At 34.5% G+C, this 26,383-nt stretch overlaps 3 protein-coding genes across 3 annotated transcripts; 1 reads left to right on the top strand and 2 right to left on the bottom strand.

Moving 5' to 3' along the window:
- Positions 1-387: 387 nt before the first annotated feature.
- depdc1a (DEP domain containing 1a) lies at positions 388-13,985 on the bottom strand. The gene is given in 12 exon segments (XM_056463869.1): positions 388-1,328; positions 2,575-2,754; positions 3,621-3,794; positions 3,958-4,130; positions 8,869-9,006; positions 9,413-9,460; positions 9,555-9,685; positions 11,254-11,375; positions 11,781-11,913; positions 11,998-12,082; positions 12,085-12,262; positions 13,748-13,985. Coding segments are annotated over 12 exon segments (1,554 nt in total). The 5' UTR covers positions 13,796-13,985; the 3' UTR covers positions 388-1,184.
- Positions 13,986-14,780: 795 nt separating this feature from the next.
- smim15 (small integral membrane protein 15) lies at positions 14,781-19,490 on the top strand. Its single transcript, XM_056464415.1, has 2 exons — positions 14,781-14,862; positions 18,865-19,490. The coding sequence occupies exon 2, from the start codon at positions 18,894-18,896 to the stop codon at positions 19,116-19,118; it is 225 nt and encodes a 74-aa protein (XP_056320390.1). The 5' UTR covers positions 14,781-14,862; positions 18,865-18,893; the 3' UTR covers positions 19,119-19,490.
- Positions 19,491-21,160: 1,670 nt separating this feature from the next.
- On the bottom strand, positions 21,161-26,339 carry ndufaf2 (NADH:ubiquinone oxidoreductase complex assembly factor 2). Its single transcript, XM_056463868.1, has 4 exons — positions 26,131-26,339; positions 24,631-24,720; positions 24,452-24,492; positions 21,161-21,717 (listed from the first exon to the last, which is right to left on the bottom strand). Exons 1-4 carry the CDS (start codon positions 26,243-26,245, stop codon positions 21,472-21,474), a joined length of 492 nt encoding a protein of 163 aa, XP_056319843.1. The 5' UTR covers positions 26,246-26,339; the 3' UTR covers positions 21,161-21,471.
- Positions 26,340-26,383: the final 44 nt, after the last annotated feature.

The following is a 26,383-nucleotide window of genomic DNA, read 5'->3' as shown; positions in this document are numbered from 1 at the left end:
TCAATACACAATCAAACTTTATGAATATCCAAATTCATAAATAAGAAACCATTTCAATAACAAAGCAATGAATCACATAGTTATTTCCATGAAAGTAAACTTCATTTACTTTTTACTTCATTTAGTAAACTAAATATAAATAAAGGGGTTTCCCTTTGTCTCCAGTCTAACAAAGAGGCATGTGAAAGACATTACATTAATCACATTTTCTTTGTTTACGTGTTTACTCTTGGCAAAGGATTTCTTTTCCAGGATTGGAGGCCTGTATTCTTCATAAATGGAGACTGGACGTGAATACTGATGAAGATCCACTTAGCAACACTCCAAAAACAAACACACACACACATGCACAAATGCTCTTCTTTTTCAAACTCTAAGAAAATAATGCTTGTTTTAAAAGTTTATTGCATAGATCAGGAACAGCATACATATCTGAGGTGACACAATAAAATAGTAAACAACATAAAACTTTTGGCTCACTTTTGCTTGACATATTAAAACCAAATAAATCTATTTCTGTCTAGTTTTTCCCCATTCTTAATATTCAAGCCATTGGATAATGTAATGTGACTGAATGACAAGATTATCCATTCATACAAATAAGCAATAAGTAGATTGTTCTGACTAGAAATAAAATGTACTAAAAAAAAGACAACATGGTCGGACAAATTGATGAAAAAACAGTGCAAATAAGCCCATACTAGCTTAGAGGTTAGCAAACTCCCACATCACAAGAAAAATAAAATGTTTTCAGAAATCTGTGCACTTCTATAGTGAACACAAGCACACAATAAAACGTGATATCAGGAAAAAATAAGATTAAAGCTGAGACACAAACAATGTTACCAAATGTTTAAATAGGAAATCTTCATTTTTCCATGTAAACAGTATGTTAGGTTTCTTTGCATATATTTACTGTGGAGTCTGGATAGACTTTGACACTATCAAGATCTAAAACTTACAACCAAATCACACAGTTTAAATAAATAACATTAAAACTGACAGACATCTCTACTGAAACAGAAAAAAAACACAATAAAAATACTTCACTCAAAGGAAAATCCCACAAGAAACCAAAAACAACACTTCAACTGAAGTTACAGTTTAATGATTATACCGATATGGTCTGACGTCAGCCAATTCACTCAAGCAGTTTTCTAAAACATGAGCATTACAGGAGGTATTCAGTTTCGAATACTGAAGGTTTTGGCTTTCTTGATGCTTAAAAGCATTGGAGGCTTTATCTTTGGTTTGTCTGCAAAAAGCTGAGTTTCACTCTCTGTTGTGGGAAAACGTCTGGAGTAGATGTCAGGATATTCCTTCTGAAACTGAGAAAGAAAAAAAAAAGGTATGATTTAGACATTAATATAATTAACTGGAACAATCTACAAATAAAAATGTTTGGCTATTTAGATTTTTGTGAAGCACAAATTACTTTGTTGTTATGTGTAACTAATTAGATGTGGTATTATTTAACAAATATATCTTGCATGAAAAATAGCTAGTAACACACATTTACATAGGGATTGAATGCAAATAATATTTACTGTATGAGAAAATCCATTTGGTGTCTACACAATCAAATTTCCTAAAATATTGTGAGCACGTAAAAAGCGTATTAAATGCTAATTAAAGGGCACCTATTTTACCTTCTTTTCAAGATTAAAGATAATGCTTTCATGTCTCCAGAACGTGTCGGTAAAATTATATATTATAAAAATTGTTTAAATAAATAAATAAATAAATAAATAAATATATATATATATATATATATATATATATATATATATATATATATATATATATATATATATATATATATATATATATATATATATATATATATTTGTATGTGTATACACACACACACGTGTATACATTTGTATGTGTGTACACTGTAGCTGTTTTTGTTGCCTGTGCCTTTAATGCAAATAAGCTTGTTCTCCTCGCCCACACATGCATGTCAAAGCTATAGAGTTATCTCTCTCTATTGCTCTGCCGCGCGTTTCCTCCTCCTGCAGCGTCTCATGTCACATAAACAAGCATTGACTGACACAAAAGAATCTGATCTCTCGTTTATGAAAAATACCATAGTAAGTACTTTCCCAATAGTTATTTGATGTATTTGGTATAATTCAAGCCTTTCTGCAACAATGAGTCACACATTATGTTGTTACAAAGTTCAAGTGCGCACACACAAATTTAACTTTGCAATGTTTAACACAGAACTGTTCCTACGTCACGTTGGACCTCAAAGTTGCAGGGATTTGGATTCTATTTTAACGTCAGGAAATTTTTAAAGGGACTTGTGTTTATATCACTTCAATATGACTGTGGACACACTAGACCAACACACTTTTCTGTCCAAACAGCTTACAAGAGTTGATTTTTCAACATAGGTGCCCTTTAAAACAGCTACTTTATTGTTTACCTTTGTAAAAATAAAATCTCAAAATATGGATGAAATGATATTCCTATTGTCATTCAGCAGAATAACAGACGTATCTATATGAAAACAACATTCTCATTCCAAATCTGTATTTATTTTAATTATATTTTAAAGTATATAGATACCAGTTTGATCTTCTTCTTCTTCTCTTTGACAGACATGCTCTTGTCTTTGATGATGTTCTCCAGCAGGTCAGCCAGAGCAGACTGAGACACTGACAGCTTCTGCTCCTCAAACTCCTGGCAGCTGATCTGCCTGCAGAACGAGTATGATGGCATTGGACCAGCAGAGCCAGGACACAAGCTCTGAGACGAGGAGCAAAGCAGTGTTAGATGAGAAAACACTTGCAGAAATGAATGAATTAATAAATAAATAATTAAATAAAGACAGTCAATGGATGTTTAAGGATATCCTGCTTTGACTGCAATTTAAAAGGGTCTGTGTTTAGTTATTCCAGAACAATTACCCTGAATTCACTACTGTGAAATCACTCTTATTCACACAAAGCTTTACAAACTGGAGGTAGAGTCAATATTAAAGGAAATGATTTGAATGACACCTCTGGTGCAAGATTGAAACCAGTTTTAAGCTGCAACTCACTTTTCATAAACATTACATTATCGTTCAAACATTTCAAAGTGAGCTTTAAATTAGAAGTTACTTTTAATTTCATCATAGTTTTACAGCATATTTGATTAACCTGCATGACTTAAAAGTTACACGTGTCCCATGGAAAATAAAGATGTCTGTGATAGAATACATCATAAAAGTGTCATATTTTACACTCACTTTCAAAATAAATTTGCTCCACATGCTACACTTGAAAAATATTATATATAATAGCTAAAATGTTTTGATTTATTTAGCTATGTTTTGTCTTTTTATAATTTTTTTTTATAATTTCACATTTTTAGGACACGAGGGTGAAATATTCAAATAAAAAATAAAAAAACCTTTTTGCCAAAATGTATTTTGTTTGCATTACCACAGCCAAAACGATCATAAAAAAGACAAAAATGTCCATAAAGATACACATGCAGCCTTGGTAACAAAGAAACTTTCATAAATGTAAAGATTAACTTTTAAAAACTTTGAGTTATTGATAGCTGTATAAATTTAGAATTTAACTTAAGAAAATCCTTTCCTTTCTGTGTGGTCCTTGAGGACTCACCAGTGACTTGAGATAGTTGATGTGATCTTCCACAGCATTGCGCAGATACACAGGCACTTGCATGACCTCCTGATGGTGATCCATGAGAAAAGATAACAGCCTTGTAGCCAAGAGCTCATCCAGATCATCCACCTCCTGACAGCTCAACACACACCTGGAGAATGTCTGCACCAACTGCACACAGAAACACAAATGCAGATGTAATGCGTACAGCATGTATGAATGTGCACAACAGTACAAGTCAGCATTTGCTTTAATGCGAGTGAGATTAAGGTTATAAAAAAAAATAAATAAATAAAAAAATAAAATCAGCTGCATCTATTGGACTTTGCCCGACCAGTGTGCGTGTTCCGATGACGTCGTGCAGCCGGGGCATGTCTACGTTCTGGCTCATGCGTGAGATCATTCGCAAGAGCAACTGGAGTTTGCGCCGGCTGACAGGAGGCAGGAGTAACGTGCAGAGCTGAAGAGCCTCGATGGCCACCTGCTCCAGTGACGGCTGCAATAAACCTGGAAGATCATATGGGCGAAATAAACCACAACACAGAACTGCCAAAACACTACAACTAGAAATACAAATAAAACATGAACAATATGAATGATCAATTCATATACATACATGTACATTATATACATACACACACATACACATGTACATATATGTATGAATCGATACACACACTTCTATAGAGGATGTCTATATCTATTTAAGTCTAAACACACACAAAAATATATATAGACAGACACGCACGTGTATATGTGTGTACACACACACACACACACACACACACACACACACACACACACACACACACACACCTATATCTGTATGCATGTATATATCTATATGCATGCATGCATGAATGAAAAATGCATGTATACATATACACACACACACATCTATATCTGTGTGTATGCGTGTCTGTTTGTACATACGCTATACTATATACATATACACTACCAGTCAAAACTAAATTATTACTCCAGTTATTATTGCTTTTATTACCATTACCATTAACAATAGTGATTATTAATATTATTAATAATAGTGATTTCTAAAGGATCATGCGACTCTGAAGACTCGAGTAATGAAGCTGAAAATTCATCTTTAAAAATCACTGGAATAAATGATAAAAATAAATTATAAACTACTTTTGAACAGTTATTTTATAGTGCAATAACAATTTTATGGTCTGAATTGTGAGAGTTCTTTCACATTTAGTAGAAATTATGTAGTTTGCAAAACAAAAAAGAAACAACATTTTACTCAAACATATAACTACATATATGTAATATACATATATAAAACTGGCAGGTAATGAGTAAATTGCAGATTAAGTTTGAGCAATGTAAAATTATTATTAAAAGGCCTGCAATTATCAAATAATAACAATTTAAGATCATCTACTTTCTAAAAATAAAAGGCTGGTTTAATATAACAATAATATACAGTGCTCAGCATATAAAAGTACACCCCTCACAAATCTATCTATCTTTTAAGTTCATATTTTTAATAGGAAGCTATACAATATTATTTTTGTGCATATACATTAGATTATCCAACAAAATAACTTGCATAAAGGTCCAAAAACTAGTACACCCTAATTTATACGTTATAGAAAAGTATTATATACAAATTTTACAAAAGAGGAAAACTCAAAAGCAAAAAAAAAAAAAAAAAAAAAAAATGTAGTTGAAATTTTCTGTTTTTTGTTTGTTTTTGTTTTTTTGCAATATTTTGCTTGAATTTAACTGTATTATCTTTCAATTTCTAAATATGTTTAGTGACCAAAATAGTATTTGAATAAATTTATCTGTTTAATAAATCTATTTTGTTTAAATGCACCAAAATACATTGCCTATATTCACTGAGAAATAAGAGAAAAATATTCAGTTTCAAAAAGGGGCTGAACTCAATTATGCTGAGCACTGCAATACATAATATAATATATGATACATGATATAATACTGCCTGCTTTTTTATAGTTATTTAGGGGGGAAAGGATAATGTGACAAAAGTACGTATTAGTAGCCAAAGTGTGCCATAGAATGGGTTAGCATTAAAATGATAGTTCATGCCAAAATGAAAATTGCCATGTTACTCCAAACCTGAAACGAGATATTTATAATAATAATAATAATAATAATAATAAAGTATCTTAAGCATCTCTTCTGTGTTGCTTCCTCTACACAAGCAAGCCAGTCAAGTGGATTTGGAATAAAATGAGGGTCAGCAAATTAATCTTTTTTCGCATGAACTATCGCTTTCAACAATCCTAATAGATGTTAGTCTGGCAGGCACAACAAACACATGCTCAAGCACAAACAGACAAGCACTTCCTCGTGTGCGTTTCTCACATGCTCTTACTTTGCTCAGGCTGGTGTGTTAACAGGGCTGAAGGAGGCAGAGCGGGTGCAGGTTTGCTCAGGTCCAGAGAGCTCTGACAGCGTCTGTTAAAGCTCGGACCTGCTCTAACATCCATGCAACTTCCATGCAAACTGGACAAACCGAGACCTCTGAAGCCGATGCTGGATGTAAAATCAGGTCTCATGGTAATTTCAGCCACGGGCGCGTGAATGCTAAAGTTGCTAGCAGACATTTCTCTATTCTCCTCTATATCAAACAAGTTACCGATGCTTCTGGGCCTGGCCCTGGCAGGTCTCGGGTTGTTTCGGCGAAGTTCTGTAGAAAGTTGAGAGCTCACACTGCTGCTTGGAGTGTTTTTGGATAGCGAGGAACTCTGGAGGTTTGGTTCTACTGGAGAATCGGTTTGAGGGTTTGATTTATCACTGCTCCAGGACTCGAGGCTTTCAGATGACCTGAAAAGTCTGTTTTTTGCATAGTTATTAATGTTTCCCTCCAGTGAGCAACTTCTGGGACGAAGCCTGCCATATGGGACGTCCATTTTGTGGGCCTGAGAAACTTCTAGATAGCTATTGTCCAGCCTGTCCCCATCGCTGACCCTTCTACCCCTAAAAACTCTCCGGGTTTCTAACTTGGTCTCTGCTTTTGAACTGAAAACTTCCTTCATGGGCGAATCAGCTTCATCGAAGGCCTCCTTTCTTATTAAGCTGAGCAGGAGGCATTCGGTGGACCTGAACAGGTTGGCCGGGTTCACATTTGGGTTTTTGGCAGGCTGTGGGCAGTTTGGCTCCTCCTGGTTTTTACGCTTTCCAGGTTGGGATTTAGGAGTGGTGATGTAGCCACACATAACTAGCAAAAGGGACCAGACAACAGAACATATAACAACATATAACAACAAAGAGGCAGGCAACGAGGTGAGACATGTAAAACACAGCAGACAGGGTTAGTTTTGAACATCGTCTGACACCACAAAAGCAGTGCAGTCAGAAGAATGATTTTGATGACCCTTTAAGTAGGACTTTCCCCAGAAAGGACAAAGGGATGAGTGTGTAAAAAAACAACACAGGCCTTAAATCTCAAATACCACTAACCAATATATATGGGTAAACTGCTAAATACATACACTACATTAAATATATAGACAACTTTTCAAATGTTGTGTAAAGCCCAAATATTTACAGTAATCTTGTCCGATATTAATAATATATTAAAAGTTTTATATGAAAGCTGAATGCATAAGCTTTCCATTAATGAATGCTCTGTTAGTATAGGATAATATATGGCTGAAATTAGGGCTGCACAATATATTGTTTCAGCATTGATATCGCAACGTGTCAATCTGCAATAGTCACATCGCAGGATATGCAATGTCAAGTTGGTACTATATATGATCAGCACCACAGTTCAGAACATGTCAACGCAAAGTTTAACCTTAAAGTAGAGTGAAAGATTTTCACTTCGGTGTGTTTTTAAGACCTGTTACTGTGTACAATTTAAGCAAACTTAAAGGTGCTGTTCGTAAGTTTGACACCCAGTGGTTGAACTAGGTATTACATTCCTGGATCAAAACAAACAGAAGCGCAGGTTGCCAGATTGACCAACAGGAGAGTCTGACGATCAAGGCGAAAGGCTGACTTAAGTTGTGTTCTATATAAATCAACGGCACATACTAGAAGGAATATTTTTCATAATAAAAGGAGTTTTTGTTCTAACCAACACCTCGAATCAATATATTAGAAACTAATAAATGTCTATTTATTGCAGCTGAACAACAGTGAACAACACAAAACAATGATCACCTCAGGTACACCTCATGTACCTTATTCAGTGTTAAATGCTAACAATGTGGGTTTGGATGCCATTTTACATGACATTTATTGTCATACTATTGAAAGCAGCAACAGATAGTTTACCTCAGGGTGCTGGAATATAATTGGCTAAACTGGCATTGGGCAGGTTAAAAGAACCAAAACAAAGACAGACGTTCCGGCACAGAAAGCACATTTTTAAAGCAGAATATCTGACTTCAGCATTTTTTTTCAGATAAACAAGAATGTTCCCTTAGCATGTTTCTGATATATCTACAAACATATTATGGTATTTGTATGCTTTAGAAGCGTCAAAAACTTACATACAGCGCCTTTAAACAAAGACGTTATAAATGTATATAAACCAACACTAAATACATTTAATTATTTTTACAATGCAATTGACAATACAGTGACAATACTCTACACTATTGACAATAATCTACACCATACAGTGTTATTTTATCTATTCTTATTATTAAATTTCAGTACCTCAATACTGTTAGAATTCACAGAACACCATAAAATGAATTAGTATTTTGTCAATTGTATTGTACTTTATGCAGATATTCCTCTATAAAATTATCCCTATCAATGTAAAAATATCAATCAATTCCAAATAGAGTTTAAGTCATCTTGTGAATTAAATTCATATAGCAATACAGGTCACAGACAAAGTAAACACTGTAATATCAGTTTTTGTCCAATATCGTGCAGCCCTAGCAGAGATATTTGAATATCTGGAATCTAAGCTAAGGCTAAAAATACTGAGAAAATTGCCTTTAAAATTGTCCAAATTAAGATTTTTGCAAAGGTTTTTTTTTGCAAAAAAATTATCAAGTTTTGATTTATTCATTTACAGAAATTATTTTTTATGAATAAAAAAGAAAAAAAAAATCAAAAAGAGAAGCATTTCAATTTTGATCTTTAAAGTTAAATGGATAAATCTTACCTTTTATAATACCTTAGATAATCGTAAACACCAAACTTCTGAATAGTTGTGTATATGCAAACAGTTAATTACAGCATAACCTAATGACAGACATGCGAAATCTAAAACATGTTTCATACATACCCAGGATGTTGACAAAGAGTTCGTAATACTGATAAGTGAGCAGTGGCTGAGAAAGACTGTAGAAGTAGTCTGAGACCGTTTTAAACACATCTCGCTCAAATCCTGGGTAAGTTGGCTGGTTTGAGTCATACTTTGGCCCTGAAAAATAACACATATTTATTATAAAATCTATTATTTAGGATTTTAACATGGAAAATAATAAGCATGAACTCAATCTGGCTGTTGTTATATGTAAAACTTTACAGGAATGCAAACTTATCAGGGTGGACAAAAGTTTGAGACCACAGCTCTATATATAAAGGCTTCAGATACAAAAACATTACCAGAATAACATTATTGTTTGTGTGTAGTCTTATGAAAGATTAAAAGCAAGAAATATTAACTTGATACTGATCTTGATTGTCCAAATAAAACCTCTTAAGTAATATCTTAATTAGTATCTTATAAAAACACCTGAACTTCCAAAACCTACCAAAGTTGACACGTTTAAAAAAAAAAAAAACACACATTTCAATTTTCACATAATTTTTGTAACAGAACTTACAGTTTGCAAGACATTTCATAGCAGACAAAACCCAGTGTGGTAAATCTTCTGAAAAGGGAGAAAAATAAGATATTACTCACAATGTGAAAATATGACCATCACCACCATGTTTCTAAACAGAAATGACACACATCTGGCATACCTGTCTTATCTTCCAATGAAACGACTCCATGTTTATTGACTTTGGTCATATTATACACAATGAACTGAGGATTGACATTGGCTGGATCCAAAACGCCTTCCAGAGAACCAGATCCCACCAACTTCTGCAAACTGAACATTCAAATGACAATCAAATTCAACAACATTATGACATTTACTACATCACTAATTGAATTAAGTAACTGATGTGTAATAATTTTTCTAAAATTTTTTTTTACAATTTTACTCCATTGTACAATTTTCAGAAACAAAAATCCAAAACAAGCCATCAACAAAAATGCAGCATTGTGCTATCTAGATTTCTAGACATTAAAGACTAACGTTATCTCAGCGAAAAACTGAAAATGTCAAAACAAGTGTCTCCGAAAAAGGTCGTCTTCTGAGACTTGGGAGTTTATTTGTGCATCCTGAAACTCCATATTTATAATCCTCTACGTCGCTGACATTATCTTCAACAGGTGAAAATTCTAATGGCAGATGGCTGCTTCTCACTCAGGGCTGTTTATGCTTATGAGGGAGAGATTATCTCCAATGGGTGGGGCTTTCCCTCTCTGATGACATTACAAAAGGGATGTTAATCAAAGTGTTTCTGCAGACTGTTTTTATTAAGTGTGATTATAAAAACAGAATTAATCAATTCTTACCATTAGAGGCTCTATAATCACGCAGGGTTGCCACACAACTGTTTACATCCTTATAAAAAAGTGATTTTTGCATAACAGGTCCCCTTTAAATTAAATATTTTTGTGACCCATGTTAATGCCAAGGCAAACAATATCAATCAAGGTTTCAGTAGGATCTAAAGGTAAATTTAAGACTTTTTAAAGAGTTAAGAAAAGCAAATAATAAATAATAAAAACTGTATACAAATGTACAGGGAGAACAAAAAGAGTTGAGATCTCTAGTATTTCTTAAATTACTTGACAAAAAAGCTTAATGTTCGAATATTGAAATAAGATGTATTTTTGTTTTGTTTTCCAGTGCAAAATTGTACAGATTGTTAAATGAAGACTGTTTACTTCAGAAGCAAAGTTTTGGAAAATTACTTACGTTTTTTTTTTTTGGTGAAACCCTTCTTGAAATTAACTAAATAATAAATAAGTCCTTTAAACCTTACACTTCCATACTCTGTTGACACATATAGGTTCTTGTTTTAAGCATGAACATGATTTCTAACTTGTAAACGTCTAGTTTTTGTTTCCTTTAGAAGTTCATACAAGAGAAAAATAATGAGGAAGATATTTATTGTTTGGTATTGCATGCAACATTTAATGCGTCTGTCTAATGCAGTGTTTCTCAATCACTTTCCTGGAAGACCCCAAGCTCTGCATATTTTCTATGTCTCCTTAGCCAAACACACCTGATTCAGATCATCAGCTCATTAGCAGAAACAAACATTTCTGTAATGGGTGTGACAGACAAAAGATCATCTAAAACATGCAGTGTTGGTGATCCTCCAGGAACGTGGTTGAGAAACACTGCTCTAATGCACTTAAAAATATGAAAAGCCAAAGACTTTTTTTTCTAAGACTAAGTAACCTGATCAAAGTATCACCATCAGGTAAACCTGATTCTTTGCAAGCGACTACATACAGGAAATACTCAAGGGGCAAAGCTGTGCACTTCAACACATGCAAACTACATGTGACCAATGGTATCGGGAAGGTCGGTCGACTTACTGTGTAAGTGTCACATTCTTCCAGATCACATGAATATCATCCTCTGTGAGCTCCCTACTGCATTCTGTCTCACCTGAGGACGATCCCACAGGAGATTCTTGTGTTTCTGGATCCACATTTTCCTGTGTGCAATAAGTGAATATTACAGATTTAAAATAAAAATAACATTAATGTGAATTAATGAAATAAATTTATGTATTTTGCATAAAGAAACTTGCACTCTAGACTGTCATGAACGCATTCACGGATTAATAATAATAAACACGGAGTAATAACTTTGTCAATGATGTTCTTGCACATGTTACATTTTGCTTCGTAAGACCTCAATGTGTCATCAGGAGCTTTGGGTAATAATTATGTTTTGTCTATATTTATTTATTATGACTCTCAAAGTGTCATTGACCTCCACTTTATAAAATCAAGCACCATTTCAGCAATAATAATAATAATGTTCTGTTGTAAATGTCATTTTTAACATTATGTAACAATGTCAACTTTAACATTATGTTTAGAGCAAGTAACATTACCAATGTTTCTTTATCAAATTTCTTCGAGCCCCTGAATTTAAAGAAACTCTCCCTGTCCATCATGGATAAGCTCTTTTTCCTCATAACAGTGGGACGGTTAGGAATAGGCTTCAATGGAGATGTTGATGGAAACCTTAAACACACATTAAACCAGAAAATATTATTTAAATGGCTATTATTTTTCTCAGACCTTTCTAAAACATGCATTTGATCAGACCTGTATAGTTGGCTGTTGTCCTCCAGGTCCTCCATGCCCCATCTACCCTTCACATCCTCGATAACATGGTTCTTCAAAAACTTTTCAGCAGCTGGATTGTCTGCTGTCGGGTGACATCAGGTCCAAAATTGCTGTTGTTTTTCAAGAGTTCATGTAACCAGTCCACGGCGGTGGATGCTGTGAAGCAGTTCATGTAAACCCTAAAGTGTTGCCGGTGCTTTTTCAAAGGCATCCCGGCACGGAAAAGCTTGGTTACTTCATTCCACTGTAAAATAAAGAAATCATTGCACAAAGAGTTTGAAATGACTTTATTTATAATCACTTTAAACCAAATGGCTGGTAGATTGCCCAAAACACCAAAACTGACAAATTGAGCATAATAGAAAATAAAAACTCTGTAAAGTTCTGAATATAGGTCACAGTTTGTGGTTAAAATTTATACATAATTGTCATTACATACACAAACAGAGCATAAATAAATGATTATAGGCACAGTTGATAGAGATGCTCCAATCAGTTGGCCAGAGATCTATATCGGCTGATAATCACATTTCGTGACTCAATTGGTACTCGCTAATCTGGTCGATCTTATTAACCGATCACAATTGTTTGTTTACGAGTTTACAAACAGACTTATAAGAACTAAAATCTTTTTACATATCAGAATTCAAAGTATCAGATTTATATCATAATTCTGTATTTTTAACAATATTGCAAGTTCATTAAAACCTGGCTGGAAATAAAACAAAAAAATCATTTTAACTTGAATCCATAAAAATATAACTTACTGTAATAAATAGTAGTTTATGGACCTATTCCCATTAGTAAAGAAGTAATGGACTTAGAGATGTGCATTTTAATTTCTTATGCATCAATTATGCGCTCTAATGTCTTCATTGAGACATGTTGAATTCTTCTTCCATCATTTGCAATGTTTGCAAATTGCTTTGTTAGTGATTTTTCTTACTAATTTCTTGTATCCGTTTTATCTACTTTCTGTAAAGCTGATTCTGACTATGACATGTCCACGCTAAATGGTTATGACAGACATGTTTAAGGAAGGTTTAATTTATTTATCCTCTTAGGTAAGGCAAGATCTAAACTTACCATACTAAACTTCCAGTAAAAATGTGCTTTATGTATTACAAAGCTTGAAGCATCAGAATCAGTACTTGGTATCGGCCGATCACCATGACAAGGAATTGGTACTCGGTATCGGCTGCAAAAATCCTGATCTGAGCATCCCCAATTGTTACCTTAGTAGTTAAATGGTAGCATATATACTTCATATGACTTACACTAGTTACTTACAAGTGAGCTGAAGTGAGGTTTTATATTTGCACATTCATTCAGTGACAACTAGTGACATGCTCCCTATATTGCTTACCATGGTACTTTGAATATTCTTTCAATATATGACTTCAAAACAACATTAGCACTATTTATTTGACTAGTTATTGTTGTGCTTTGATAGCAACTGGTTGCTAATATGATGTCCCTATTTAGTATTAGCAGAGAATACTTTTCTGAAATTATTTTAAGGACAAACTCAGAATGTGTGAATACAAAATTAACTTTATCTCAACATGAGCTGAAAGCTACAAACTATCACTCAAAAGTGTTTTACAAACACTAAACAGCTAAATATATGTTTATTTTGAGCTAAATGGCTCATTGGCTTTGTAAAATATCACAATGCATTATCAGGCCAACATTTTTTCATATTGCATCAAATAAAGGGGAGACTCACCAGTTTAGTGGCCCTGTATGGACCAGGAGTGACGATGTGAGAACTCATTGAAAGATTACGATGCGTCCAACGCCTATAAAACCGTTTTCATTATTCCTACATATACACGCGAGTTTACTCTTAGTTAACTGAATTCATTTGCTGGCTATATTTAATACGAAGGCTATATTTATCGAAAGATAAAGTCGCTTATTCAGTTGTCGCGGGCTGTGTAAACAGATAATCCGAGGTTGTTTCTTTGCTCACACCCGTTTGAAATTACAACGCAAACGCTCGGGAACGATGTGATAGGATGATTTGTTTCATCACATGACCGATGTGGCTGCACCCATTGGCTGTCCGCTGGTGACAGATTTGGTTGTCAAAATATTAGCCCGGTATCGCATGAAGAGTCTAGTTTTATTCATAGTCAGTGCTTTGCACATTTGTAGATTTTCTAAAGTTTCTCCATGTCGTGAGGTATTTAAAATATTTTTAAATGTAATTTTAATCTTTACAACAATTACAAAGTAGGAGTATTTCAAAACTGTCTACATTACTAGCACGAATTAACCCCATAGATTGTAATGCAATTCATTTATTTATTTGCATTAATGTTTAATATGTTTTTCAGATTTATTTATTTGTTTGTTTGTTTAGTATATTTTTAATCTAATGCTTGTCTGCCAGTGAGTTATTCTTAAAAATGTCTTTTTTTAAAATAGTAAGTTGGAAAAAAATGCAATAGTCTTATAAAATTATAAAAGGTTAAAAAATTACAGGTTTAAAGGTTTAAAGGACTACAATAAAATAAAAAAAAAAAAAATATATATATATATATATTTACATTTAAATATAGTCGAATTAAATTATCCAAATACACACATAAATACGAAATTGAAAGCCCTTGCTCTGTAATGTATACAACACATGTAAAACAAATGCAAATACATCGATAAACTAAAAAAAATAATCGATAAAATACAAAATAATAACTAAAATGCCAAAACGACTACATTTCCCATACTGCAATGTGCAAACACAAATTAAGAGTTTTACTTCCTCTTGTAACGTTACTGTTTCCGGCGACAGATTTCTACTGAAAACTGCTCGTCAAATATTTAACGGTTTTTCTGGTAAGTGATCGACTTTTTGTCAGCCGATCTTACTGAATATCATTATTTATGTACTAATCAGCGAACAGCAGGTTACCAAAGGATGATTTTCATTCATTATCAGATGTGCAGAAGAGTCGCTAGTGAGCTTTGTGTTGCTAGCTTATAGCTGTCAGTGAAAACTGAAAGTGGTTTAGCAGCCGTCTCTTACTTTACTTGAAGTAAACACGCATTTACGTGTTAAACCAGCTATCGTTAACAATATGACGAGTCAATTAAGCATACAAATATTTACACAACAGTAACTTACAGCATTGATTTCACGGCCATCGTTTTTGATTAGACCTTAATTATTTTTAAAATGATGGAAACTTAAAAATACTGTTAATAATAATTCCTGAATACTAATTATTAAGTGTATTAATGAATATTCAAATTATTTGATTGGTTTTGGTGTTCATCTCAACACAAAATGCTTGAAAACTTTTCATTTTGAATGTTTCTGATTTGTTTATTGGTTTTTATAAATGTTTAGATTTTTATAGATTACATATTTTCTGTCATATATCTTTATTATTTATATATCTGTTTGTTAACACTTCATTTGTTAAAAAAATGAACACTAGTTAATTAAACTAAACTGCTGAAAGCTACTTGCAGCATTAGTCAATGTTAACTTCTTACTCATTGAAATCAAAGTCATAGCTATTACATTTAATGGAGCTAATAACTAATACATTTCAGTTGTATATCTTAAACTAACATTAACATTGTTTAAGCATTTATTTTTTTCTTACTGTATTACTGTATAAAGTGTTACTTGATGTATTTTATAATCCTTTTGCTATGTGATTTGTTTGAAAATGAGTCCTTTCTCAACGTGTATATACAATGAATACACAAAAATCTTATACGAATACACACAAAAGAGTTCTTTTTGTTATTATACCTGATAAAGGGTCTGATAAATAAAAAATAAAGTTTTCTCATGTTAGTAAGAGTATTGTTAGTTTTAAGGATATCTATTAGCTAGTGTGCTCCAAAACAATTAAAAAATTCACGTTTAGAAGATATAAACAGATATAAACATCTAAAGCTTTCTTTTAGTAGGATTAAATGGTTTATAGTTATATTGGACAGGAGGATTAAATGGTTTTTGGTTATTCAATTTTCATCTGTGAATAAGGTACTTTAAAATTCACCTATAGCACATGTTTTTGGACTTGTGGGTAAAACCGGAGCACCCGGCGGAAACACACGCGAACACAGGGAGAACATGCAAACTCCACACAAAAGCGCCAACTGACCCAGCCAAGGCTCGAAGCAGTGACCTTCTTGCTGTGAGGCGAACGTGCTACCCACTGCGCCACCATGCAGCCCCCTTGTTACAGTTAAAAAATCCAAAAGTAACATGTTGGTATTCTAATAAGAAATTTGGCAATCATTTGTCGTTTATAAATTTGGAGATCTCGTACCATATTTTCTTTGAGAATTGACAAACTGTCTGTGACAAACAAAATGAACAGTTTTGATCTATATCCTGTCTAAACTTGGAAAGAAAATGTTTCACAGGGTAAAATTTATGCAGAATTTTAAATAAGACCTTTTTAAATTAGTTTGTAATAAAAAATTTGTTAGGCAACGACCAAACCTTCTTCCAATTTAAACCTCTGAAAACCCAGACCAATAAGAGATTTTGTAGGGTTTACTGACTATAGTTATATATATAGTGATTCTCTTCTCGGCTAGAGACTGCTCTATGGTTTTAAAACCCTTTTCAAACTGTATCGTTTAGGCCTGTATCTTTATGTTTAATGTAGTGTAGTTTACTTGTGGATTTCTGATGACTACTGCGCTTCCGCTGAGCCAGTTGTAGTAGCTTGGCAACAGAGCCGCGACGTCAACACAGAATCTATAGGCACAGCTCAGCACGGTTGTCTAACCGTGCCGAGAATTCCGGACCGAGAACGGTTGTAATTGTGCCGCGCCGCTCCAGGCTCAGTGGAGAAACAACTGTAACGGTACCAAATTGTTCTTAGAACGGTTTGGCATGATAGTGGAAAAGCAGCTTATGAGTGATTGATGAGTGATTGAAATAAGAAACGTATGGCCTTATTTTGTTTTTTTTACCACACTTCATCATTATTGTTCATGTATTTGTTTGCTGGAAATTAGAACTGAATTTAGAAATAGTTTAGAAACAAATATTTGCCCTTAACAAAGGAAATTAATTATGTAGGCTAATGGATGCAGTGTTTCCTCTAGGATATTTTCCAGCTGTGGCGGCAGGCCTTTTTTACACAGATCTACAACTACCTGTGGCGTTATTTCAATGACAAATGTCGTGAGCGCAGTATAAGAAGTCGAGATCGCATTTATGTAATAGCCTATGAGCATGCGGATCTCTTTGCTTGCGCGCCGATTTTTTCTGCTCGTGCAAGAAACTTCTTGCACGCCCTGTCAAATATAAGCCGCTTTAAGAGCGTGCAGATCTTCTTGTGCGCTCTCAGGTGCGATTTAGTGTGTTTATGTAACGAGGATGTCTCCAGCATTTATTAGATTTGCTAGGAATATTTATGAATGCCTCCGGTATTAATGCGTCCTGAAATAAAGTAAAACGGCTATACGTCGTATTTGCTGGCCTCATGCATTACGTACCTGTCACAGTCAGCCAGCCAGTCAGTCAGTACGTAACCTTAAAGGGTTAAACAAATGACGCACAGCACTACTACGGTTGCAGAAAAGTTTCCGCTGTTATAATTCACTTACCTTCTAATACGTTTTGGTGCGATTATCACCCCCTATTAAAAAAATAGAATGTTTTGAATGAGAAGCTGTAATGTAGCCATGGCGGGATGAATCTTGGCGTGGCACCCCGCCATGGAAGAATGAATGTAGCGGAAACCATGGGCTGTCATCAGCGGTGTGCGTACAACACCATTTCCTTGTCCACTAAAGAGAGAAAGGGAAAGTAAATGCAGATTGGAGGAGGCTCATTCTTTACTCTTTAACTGTTTTTCTCACTAGTGAAGCATTCAGTTTGTTCACTTACAAAGTCCACCATGTAGATAGCAAATGCACCATAACGTGACCCAGCTGACTCTTAAAGGGAATAGGAGACGAGACTCTGATTGGCTTATTCTCAAAACACACCCATAACTCATGAAGCTACGGTCCCACCGGGCTTTGTGTGTGCGAAATTCTGTCGTGCGGCGCTGCGAAAAGAGGCGGGATTAAACAAGATGATTAGACATTTAAAAAAAGCAAGCGATTGGTCCATGCTTTAAATTTCTGTCCAGAGAGGTCATGTTTTGATCCTCGATTGGTCTCATGCAGTCAAGTGATGCGATTTCGCAGGTCAGAGTTCACCAAGCTTGAACTTTGCACCGCAGCGAACTGCGAAACTTGACGCATGACCTTGCGTTTCCGGTCTGACGCATTCGCGTGCATATGAATGGAAGTCTATGGGAGGAAAAGCCCAGTGTGACCGCAGCTTTAAGAGAATAAGCACAATCGTTAGATCATGCGCCAGGGCGTAAAGCGTGGATTCGGACATGCCCTTAATGCTTTTGCACCATGCGCTTTAGACTTTGTGCCTAGATCATTAAAATACAGCCCATAGTGTATCTTTAGGGTGTAACAAAGAGATATTTTCTAAATATGAGTAACTTTTACATAGTGAGACAATCCATAGCAAAGACCATTGCAAATACTTCATGGGATACAGGAATATTAAAATGTGATAAAATTCTTTATAAGTCATTAAGTAACCTTGGAGATTCAATACCTGTATGTGCTTCATCTCAACCACTCTCGCTGGCAGAGCTGTGTCAAAACAAAATGCTTTTTTTTTTGTTTAAATGGGAAGACCTACTATGTGTCCCACCCCTCTGTTCATGTTTCAGATGAGATTACGCCAAAATAAAAATGCACATATTTGTAATTATTGTGATAATAAAGTATATGATATATAAAATATATATTCAAATGTCTACTAATTTCACACACCTCCTCTCCTTCTAGCATCTGCTGCTGAACTGAGTCCAGATACGATGATTGACATAAAGGCATGGGCAGAATATGTGGTGGAGTGGGCAGCAAAAGACCCCTATGGCTTCCTCACCACAGTCATCCTAGCTTTGACCCCTCTGTTTATCGCCAGTGCCCTTTTGTCATGGAAACTTGCCAAGATGATCGAAGCCAAAGACCGCGAGCAGAAGAAGAAGCAAAAAAGACAGGAGAACATCGCCAAGGCCAAGAGAGCCAAGAAGGACTGAGCATGAGATGGAGAGTGGTCAATATCATCGTCCAGTCCCCTGATATATATGGCTCGTTTCTTAACCCAGGACATGTATTATGGGACCTGGAGCAAGACTGGGCTAGAAGGAGCCCTCAGTAAAGTCCTTAGAGAAATCATATATTCGGGGGGTTGATTGATTGATTGATCGATCTCAAAGGCAGGACTGCAGTATACTTTTCCAGAATATTACTACTACAGTGGAAAATGCACTGCGCTGTTGTGCTATACACTATTGTGCAGTACTCTGCATTCCATTTTTTTACCGGGTTGGTGGTTGTTTTCAAGATGAATCCATAATTATATTACAATGAAGTTTTTTATAACAATAAAGAACATTCTTAATGCAAAATTGGGTTTGTTTATTGTTCATGTGATTCATTCATTCATTTTCTTTTCGGCTTAGTCCCTTTATTAATCTGGGGTTGCCACAGTGGAATGAACCGCCAACTTATCCAGCCTGTTTTACGCAGTGTATGTCCAACTGCAAGCCATCACTGGGAAACACCCATACACACTCATTCATGCAACATGGGAGAACATGCAAACTCCACACAGAAATGCCAACCGACCTAGCCGAGGCTCAAACCAGTGACCATCTTGCTGTGAGGCGATCATGCTACCCACTGTGCCACCGTGACGCCTCATGTGATTTCTTCTATACCACATTTCAGATTTGTAAGGTTTCAAGAGTGACAACTGCATGTAAATATGCGTAAATTGAAGTATATAATGTGTACAGATCATGATTTACTTCCAAATTTGCAAATTGCGATGACTGACACCATGATGATCGTAGCTATATTTAGCTTTCGGCACATTATTCAACACAGTTAAATAATACTACAATGACCAAAAACTTGTTATAGTGGGATTTTTTTCTTACTAGAAACTGCTTCTGTGAATTGTTGCCATATCCACAATATTTCAGAAGTTTTATTTCTGAGATAAGAGTTTGTGTTTAAGTTTCATATATGGGAGTTTTTAATTGCTTTATAGCAAGTTCTTGCAACAGTGAATCATGATTACCCTCTTTCCCTACTGTATATATAGAAGAGAAAGCATTAACTCATTAACCTCAATGCATTAAACTTTTATTAACAGCTAGTTGTTCAGTTTAATGGAATACACACTGCATACAATTATAAACGCGGCTGTATTTTTTCTTATTAATTGTAAATAATTTTTTAAAATGCATAAATAAATACATAAACCAAATTTCCAAATATGAACAAAACAAGGTGCCTCTGTTAATGGTGATCTTTTTTAAACTCAATATGACCGTATTTCAATATACAGACAATTTAGCCTACCCAATTCACCTGTACGGCATTTCTTTGGACTGTGGGGGAAACCGAAGCACCCGGAGAAAACCCACGCGATCGCGGAGAGAACATGCAAACTCTACACAGAAACGCCAACTGACCCAGCCAAGGCTCGAACCAGCGACCTTCTTGCTGTGAGGCGACAGCACTACCTACAGCGCCACCGCGTCACCTATTTATATATAAATATATTTATAAAATGTATATATACAAATATATAAACCAACTTTCCAAACATAAATTAAACAAGGCGCCTCTGTTAATGGGGATTTTTTTTTTCTCAATATGACCATATGAGTCTGACAGTGGCTGACCAGGATATGGAAAAAGTTATCTACATAGACTTAGCGGCAAATGCCAATATTTTTAATAATTCCAAATATCATTTGAAATATTAGCCAAAATATTCTATGGTTACCACAAAATCAATCGTTTTAATTTCAAGAATAGGTCATGTTTAGGTCAGATACAAGACATGTAATATAGGGAAATGAAACATGGTAAAAATCTGTTTATGATTGTGATAATAAAGTGGCATCATAAATTAACAATAACAAATACCACTTTATTACATCAAGCAGCACAATCAACTGTTTTATTTACAGTTAAAATAAATGAAAGTGACTAAAATCAGAGGCATTAGTATTTTAAGTTAAGATGCATAAGCCATATTTTAATAACACAAAATAACTTTAGATTAACCTCATCTGCACATTTTATTCACCCGATTTACAAATAAAGTGCAAAAGGAAATCTGCAACTCTGTCATGGTTTTACATTAGTTTCTACTTAAACAAACCTACAAAGTTTTTAGCATATGTCCAGATTCAAATACTTCTCAAAAAAAAAAAAAAGAAGACCTAAACCAATCACCACATGCGCTGTTCCTCAGTTGGCTCCAGAAACCAGTACTGAATATTTAGACACAGTAAGTTTTGAAATGCAATTAAACCAATTCAATTAAACTGCAAATTTACATGAAGTAAACAAAAGATGATCCAAACAGGCCTATTTTTTGGTTCCTGCTGGTGTCCAGGACCCTGGCTGGAATGTGTTAGCGGTGCTAACTGGTTCTTCGCTAAATTCAGTCTGTCCAAACTGTGTGGCTGAAGCGTGACCTTTGATCTGAGTCTGAACAGGCTCGGCCACCAAACCATCTTCATACTCTTTGGCCTGCAAAGCTTTGTCCATTTCTTCGACCTCTGCAGCTTTTATTTTTATCTGCTCCCTGCTGTGTTCGTTCTTTAGCAACTCCTATAGAGAAACATGCATGTTAACAGGGCACTTTAAGGGATAGTTCTCCCAAAAATGAAAGTTCAGTCATCATTTACTCACCCTTTACGTCTTCCATACCAGTTTGAGGTCTTTTATGTTTTGTTGAACATAAAATATATTGAGCAATGTTGGATAGCTGCTGTAACCAATCACTTTTACAGTAGGCAATACAAATACTATGGAAGTCAATGGTTACAGATTTTCAGCTTTCTTCAAGATATCTTCTTTTGTATAAAACAAACAAAACAAAAACTCAAACTGGTATGGAAAAAGTAAAGACTGACAGAATGATGACCAAATTTGTATTTATGGGTGAACTATCCCTATAAATAAATTGACACATTCATTACATGATTTGTTCAATGTGTATTTAGCTGAGAACTGATTAATGACCCAGAAGTTCTCTTGATATAATCTGAGAAATCATACATTAAGTGATAATAATGACCACTTCTGGTTTTGTAATCGCTGGAATGAATGCTTATGGTTTTTTAAAATAGTGTTGTTGTATGTACACTACCTGACAAAAGTCTTGTCGCCTATCCAAGTTTTAGAAACAACAAATAATAACTTGACTTCTAGTTGATCATTTGGTATCAGAAGTGGCTTATATGAAAGGCAAAGGCCTCTAGATTACGCTTATTTTACCAAAATAAAATATGATCATGCTTTGACTTTTAATTATTTAATTAGGACATTAAGGTCTGACTTTGCTTAGACAAAAGTCCTGTCACTTAACAGAAATAATGTACAGTATAGAATATAAAGTCATTGTGCAGTGGAAAAAGAATTAATATTGTGCATGACTCTCATGAGCTTGGATGACTGCATCCCTACATTTAATTCAATTTAATTCACCTTTATTTGTGTAGCGCTTTTACAATGTAGATAGTGTCAAAGCAGCTTCACATAGAAGATCATGGTAAATTTAAACAGTGTCAGTTCAGTTTTCAGTGTTTAAGTTCAGTTTAGCGCAGTTCAGTGTGGTTTAATAATCACTACTGAGAGCCCAAACACTGAAGAGCAATTCCATCGATGCGCAGCTCTACCATGGATCCTGAACCATGCAAGCCAGTGGTGACAGCGGCGAGGAAAAAAACTTCACCAACTGGCAAAAGTGAAGAATTAAAAAAACTCAAGAGAAACCAGGCTCAGTTGTGCATGACCATTTCTCCTCTGGCCAAACGTCTTGTGCAGAGCTGCAGTCTAGGCGCCGGAGGCTGGAGAATGCTGGCCCTCGGCTAAGACCCGTCTGTCCCTGGAGCGTCACAGGAATCTCATGCTCTAAACTCCTCCAATACATCTCTGCAATGACTCAAATAACCTATTAATAAAAATCATCTGGAATGGCAAGAACACTTTCTTTGCAGGACTCCCAGAGTTCATCAAGATTCTTTAGATTCATCTTCAATGTCTCCTCCATTTTCCCCCAGACATGCTCAATAATGTTGATTCTGGTGACTGGGTTGGCCAATCCTGGAGCACATTGACCTTCTTTGCTTTCAGGAACTTTGCTGTAGAGGCTGAAGTATGAGGAGCGCTATCCTGCTGAAGAATTTGCCCTCTCCTGTGGTTTGTAACATAATGGGCAGCACAAATGTCTTGATACCTTAGGCTGTTGATTTCGCCACCCACAGATCTCTTGCACGTCAAACTGAATGTAAACCCAAACCACAAGTTTTTCTTCACCAAACTTGACTGATTTCTGTGAGAATCTTGGGTTCATGCAGGTTCCAATAGGTCCTCTGCAGTATTTTTGATTATTGGGATGCAGTTCAACAGATGATTCATCAGGAATCTACCTTCTGACACTTTTCCAAATGATCAACTAGATTTTTTACTACATTTTTTTTACTGAACTGAAATTTTTATTTATTTATTTGTTTATATTGTACAACCATCAGGAACAAGTGTTATAATAATTGACACATATCTCAGATTTTTTGCTTTTCAACAATTTCACAGTTGAAATAAAGAAGTCAAACTCGACACAAAAACTGTTATTGAGGGAGATGATTTAGCAAATTTCTGTTTGTGTATGTAATAAATGTGAAAATATGTATGCTAATAAAATAAAGAGATTAACAATTTATTCAAGATTTTTGTTGGATTTGTTTTCATAATAAAAAATTATATATTTTTTTCTTTTTAAAAATATATTTGGCTAGATCCTTCAGGAAATTGTTTACTACGTTGCATTCAATAAACAAATGACAAAGGCTCTCCTTATCTGCATTGCAGAAACCACAGATGTCCTCCATTTCCATGTACTTTGATAATAACGATTTAACAGGGTAAATAGTATGTAGTATTTAAAATGAATTTCCTTAATTTTATTATTAATAGTATATTTGAAGGGAGTTAACCAGGACCTTTTCCAATTAATAATAACTATAATAGAGTTCTAGAAAAATTTGCCTCTAGGAGTAATTTTATTTTGCTTCTGAAAAATATTATGAATATGTTTGCTAGTACATTTTTTATCAGTCAACACAAATGATCAATTAGAAGTCAAGTTGTTATTTGTTGCTCTTACAACTGGTGACAAGAGTTACAAAAGTCTTGGTGACAAGTAGTGTACATTCAGGTTGGTGTAGCTAGTGTACATTCAGGTAGTGTACATTCATGATTGTACTGTTTTTTTTATTTTGTTTACTTTTGTGGATATGGACCTAAGAGTCTGAAATAAAAAAGAAGTGATGATGATGAATACCTCAATAGTAGGTGGCTGTTTCCGCCTGCCTCTGATCCAAGCTATGAGAAATAAAAGGAAAAACAAGGAACTTGGACAACATATCATTTCATAACAGAAATAATCGTTAATTGTACTTATATGGTCATAAACACAGATTGTTTGATTTACACTCATATTGTAAATGTAATATCTATTACCATCCCATTCTGAAGGTATGCTTCCCTCTATGTACTCAAACTCTTTTAGATTGGCTACTTCTACAAGACGTCTGGGCCGAACGACTCGCCCTGAAAAAGACATGCAAGAATTAAGATGAGACTAATATATCAGGTTTATTTAAACAATCAACAAAAATATTTTTTTTTTAACCATTACTGGGTAATAACGGGTAGCGTATTATCTAGATTACTTAATCAGATTCAGTTTGATTTAAAAAATGTATAACTTTTAAGTGTAATAATTTTACAAATTATTCACACAATGGAAAATATTACTGCAAACTATTCTAAGAGGATAACAAGCCAGAAAGATATTAATGCTGAAATAAAAATTTAGTTACTTACTCACAGAAAGTATTTGCTTAAATAAGAGTAATTTTAAATGTATCTATTAAGTATCTAAACCACAGATGCTCAAAGTAGGGCATTGTAAGTTGGTTTGTAACCTTTGATTCGGCCAACATACCATCTGAGAAGAGAGTGAGAAGGATGCAGAGGGTTGGGGCAAATGCCTTTGAAAGAGATCATCATTTCTAATTTGACATAACCATTTTTTGTTTGTTTGTTTTATTGCTGAGCTACAAAAAAAGCTAACTGAAATGAAAGGTTTCAATTAAATGTTGTAAATAAATCAGATTTGAAAAAAAATGCAAATAATGTCTCTTGGCGGGTAGATGACTATGCAGAAGACATCGGTAAGCAAATAACAGCAAAAACTAATGTAACTCCATTCTGTCATAAATTAGATTGTTTTTGTTTTTACTGCAATAAGTTTGTTATAAAATGTAAATAAATTGCTGTTTTAGTTAATATAAAGGAATGTTTTTTAATTATTTTTAAATATAATTAAATAATAAGGAAATTATCCATGACAGTTATATTTATTTTCAGCCCACTAGCCTCAATTAAGTTTGGTTTTTGGTGCTTTAAAAGAAAAAGTTTGGGCACCCTTGATCTAAGCAGTATTTTTTTTTCAACCAGGCACTGTGTGTTACAAATACCTTACGCCAAAAGTAATCTAAAACCACAATGCATGACCTAAAATGACTAATCTAACAGGTTATGTTACTGTTTACAATTTTTAAAATGTAATTTGAAATCAGGTCACAGATTACAATTTGTAAATAATCTTTCTAGCAGTCTTTTGACCAATGGCCAAAAATAAAAGAAAATAAAATAAAAATAAGAGATTAATTGAGAAGGGATTGGGAGAAAGACTGCTGTACATAATGGCTACTATTAAAAATTCTAACTAGTTAATGTATGGTTTATTATCAGGGGACATTCCGAAAGTTCAATCCCATTTATAACTATATAATTAATTTTATAATCCACTTATTTTATGCTGACGTACTACTAAAATGATATCAAGATCTCGCACCAGGAGTGACAAAACGTGTCTTATATCGGTTACTACTAGATTTACAGTACAAACAGGGTTATACTAAGTTACTCGTCAAAGTCCTATAAATGACCTACCCGTCCATGTCTTCTGCTCGGGTATGTTGTAATATTTGTTTCCAGAAAGATCTGTGCCGACGTGCTCTTTTACCACGCCAAATGTTCTTCGCAACAAAGAGGCAAGGCGGCTCATCTTTGTAATTTATATGTGATATGTCAAAAATATGCTCTTGTACTGCACATGCAAACATACATTCACTGCGTTTGCTAGTAATATTTACGCAGCATTAATGTTGTCATGTGATTGGTTCTCGCTCCTGCTCGGACGAAT

The sequence above is a fragment of the Danio aesculapii genome, chromosome 8 (assembly GCF_903798145.1).
Source record: "Danio aesculapii chromosome 8, fDanAes4.1, whole genome shotgun sequence".
NCBI lineage: Eukaryota > Metazoa > Chordata > Actinopteri > Cypriniformes > Danionidae > Danio > Danio aesculapii.
Note: the sequence above shows the minus strand (reverse complement) of the source record. Positions and strands in the feature narration are given on the sequence as shown.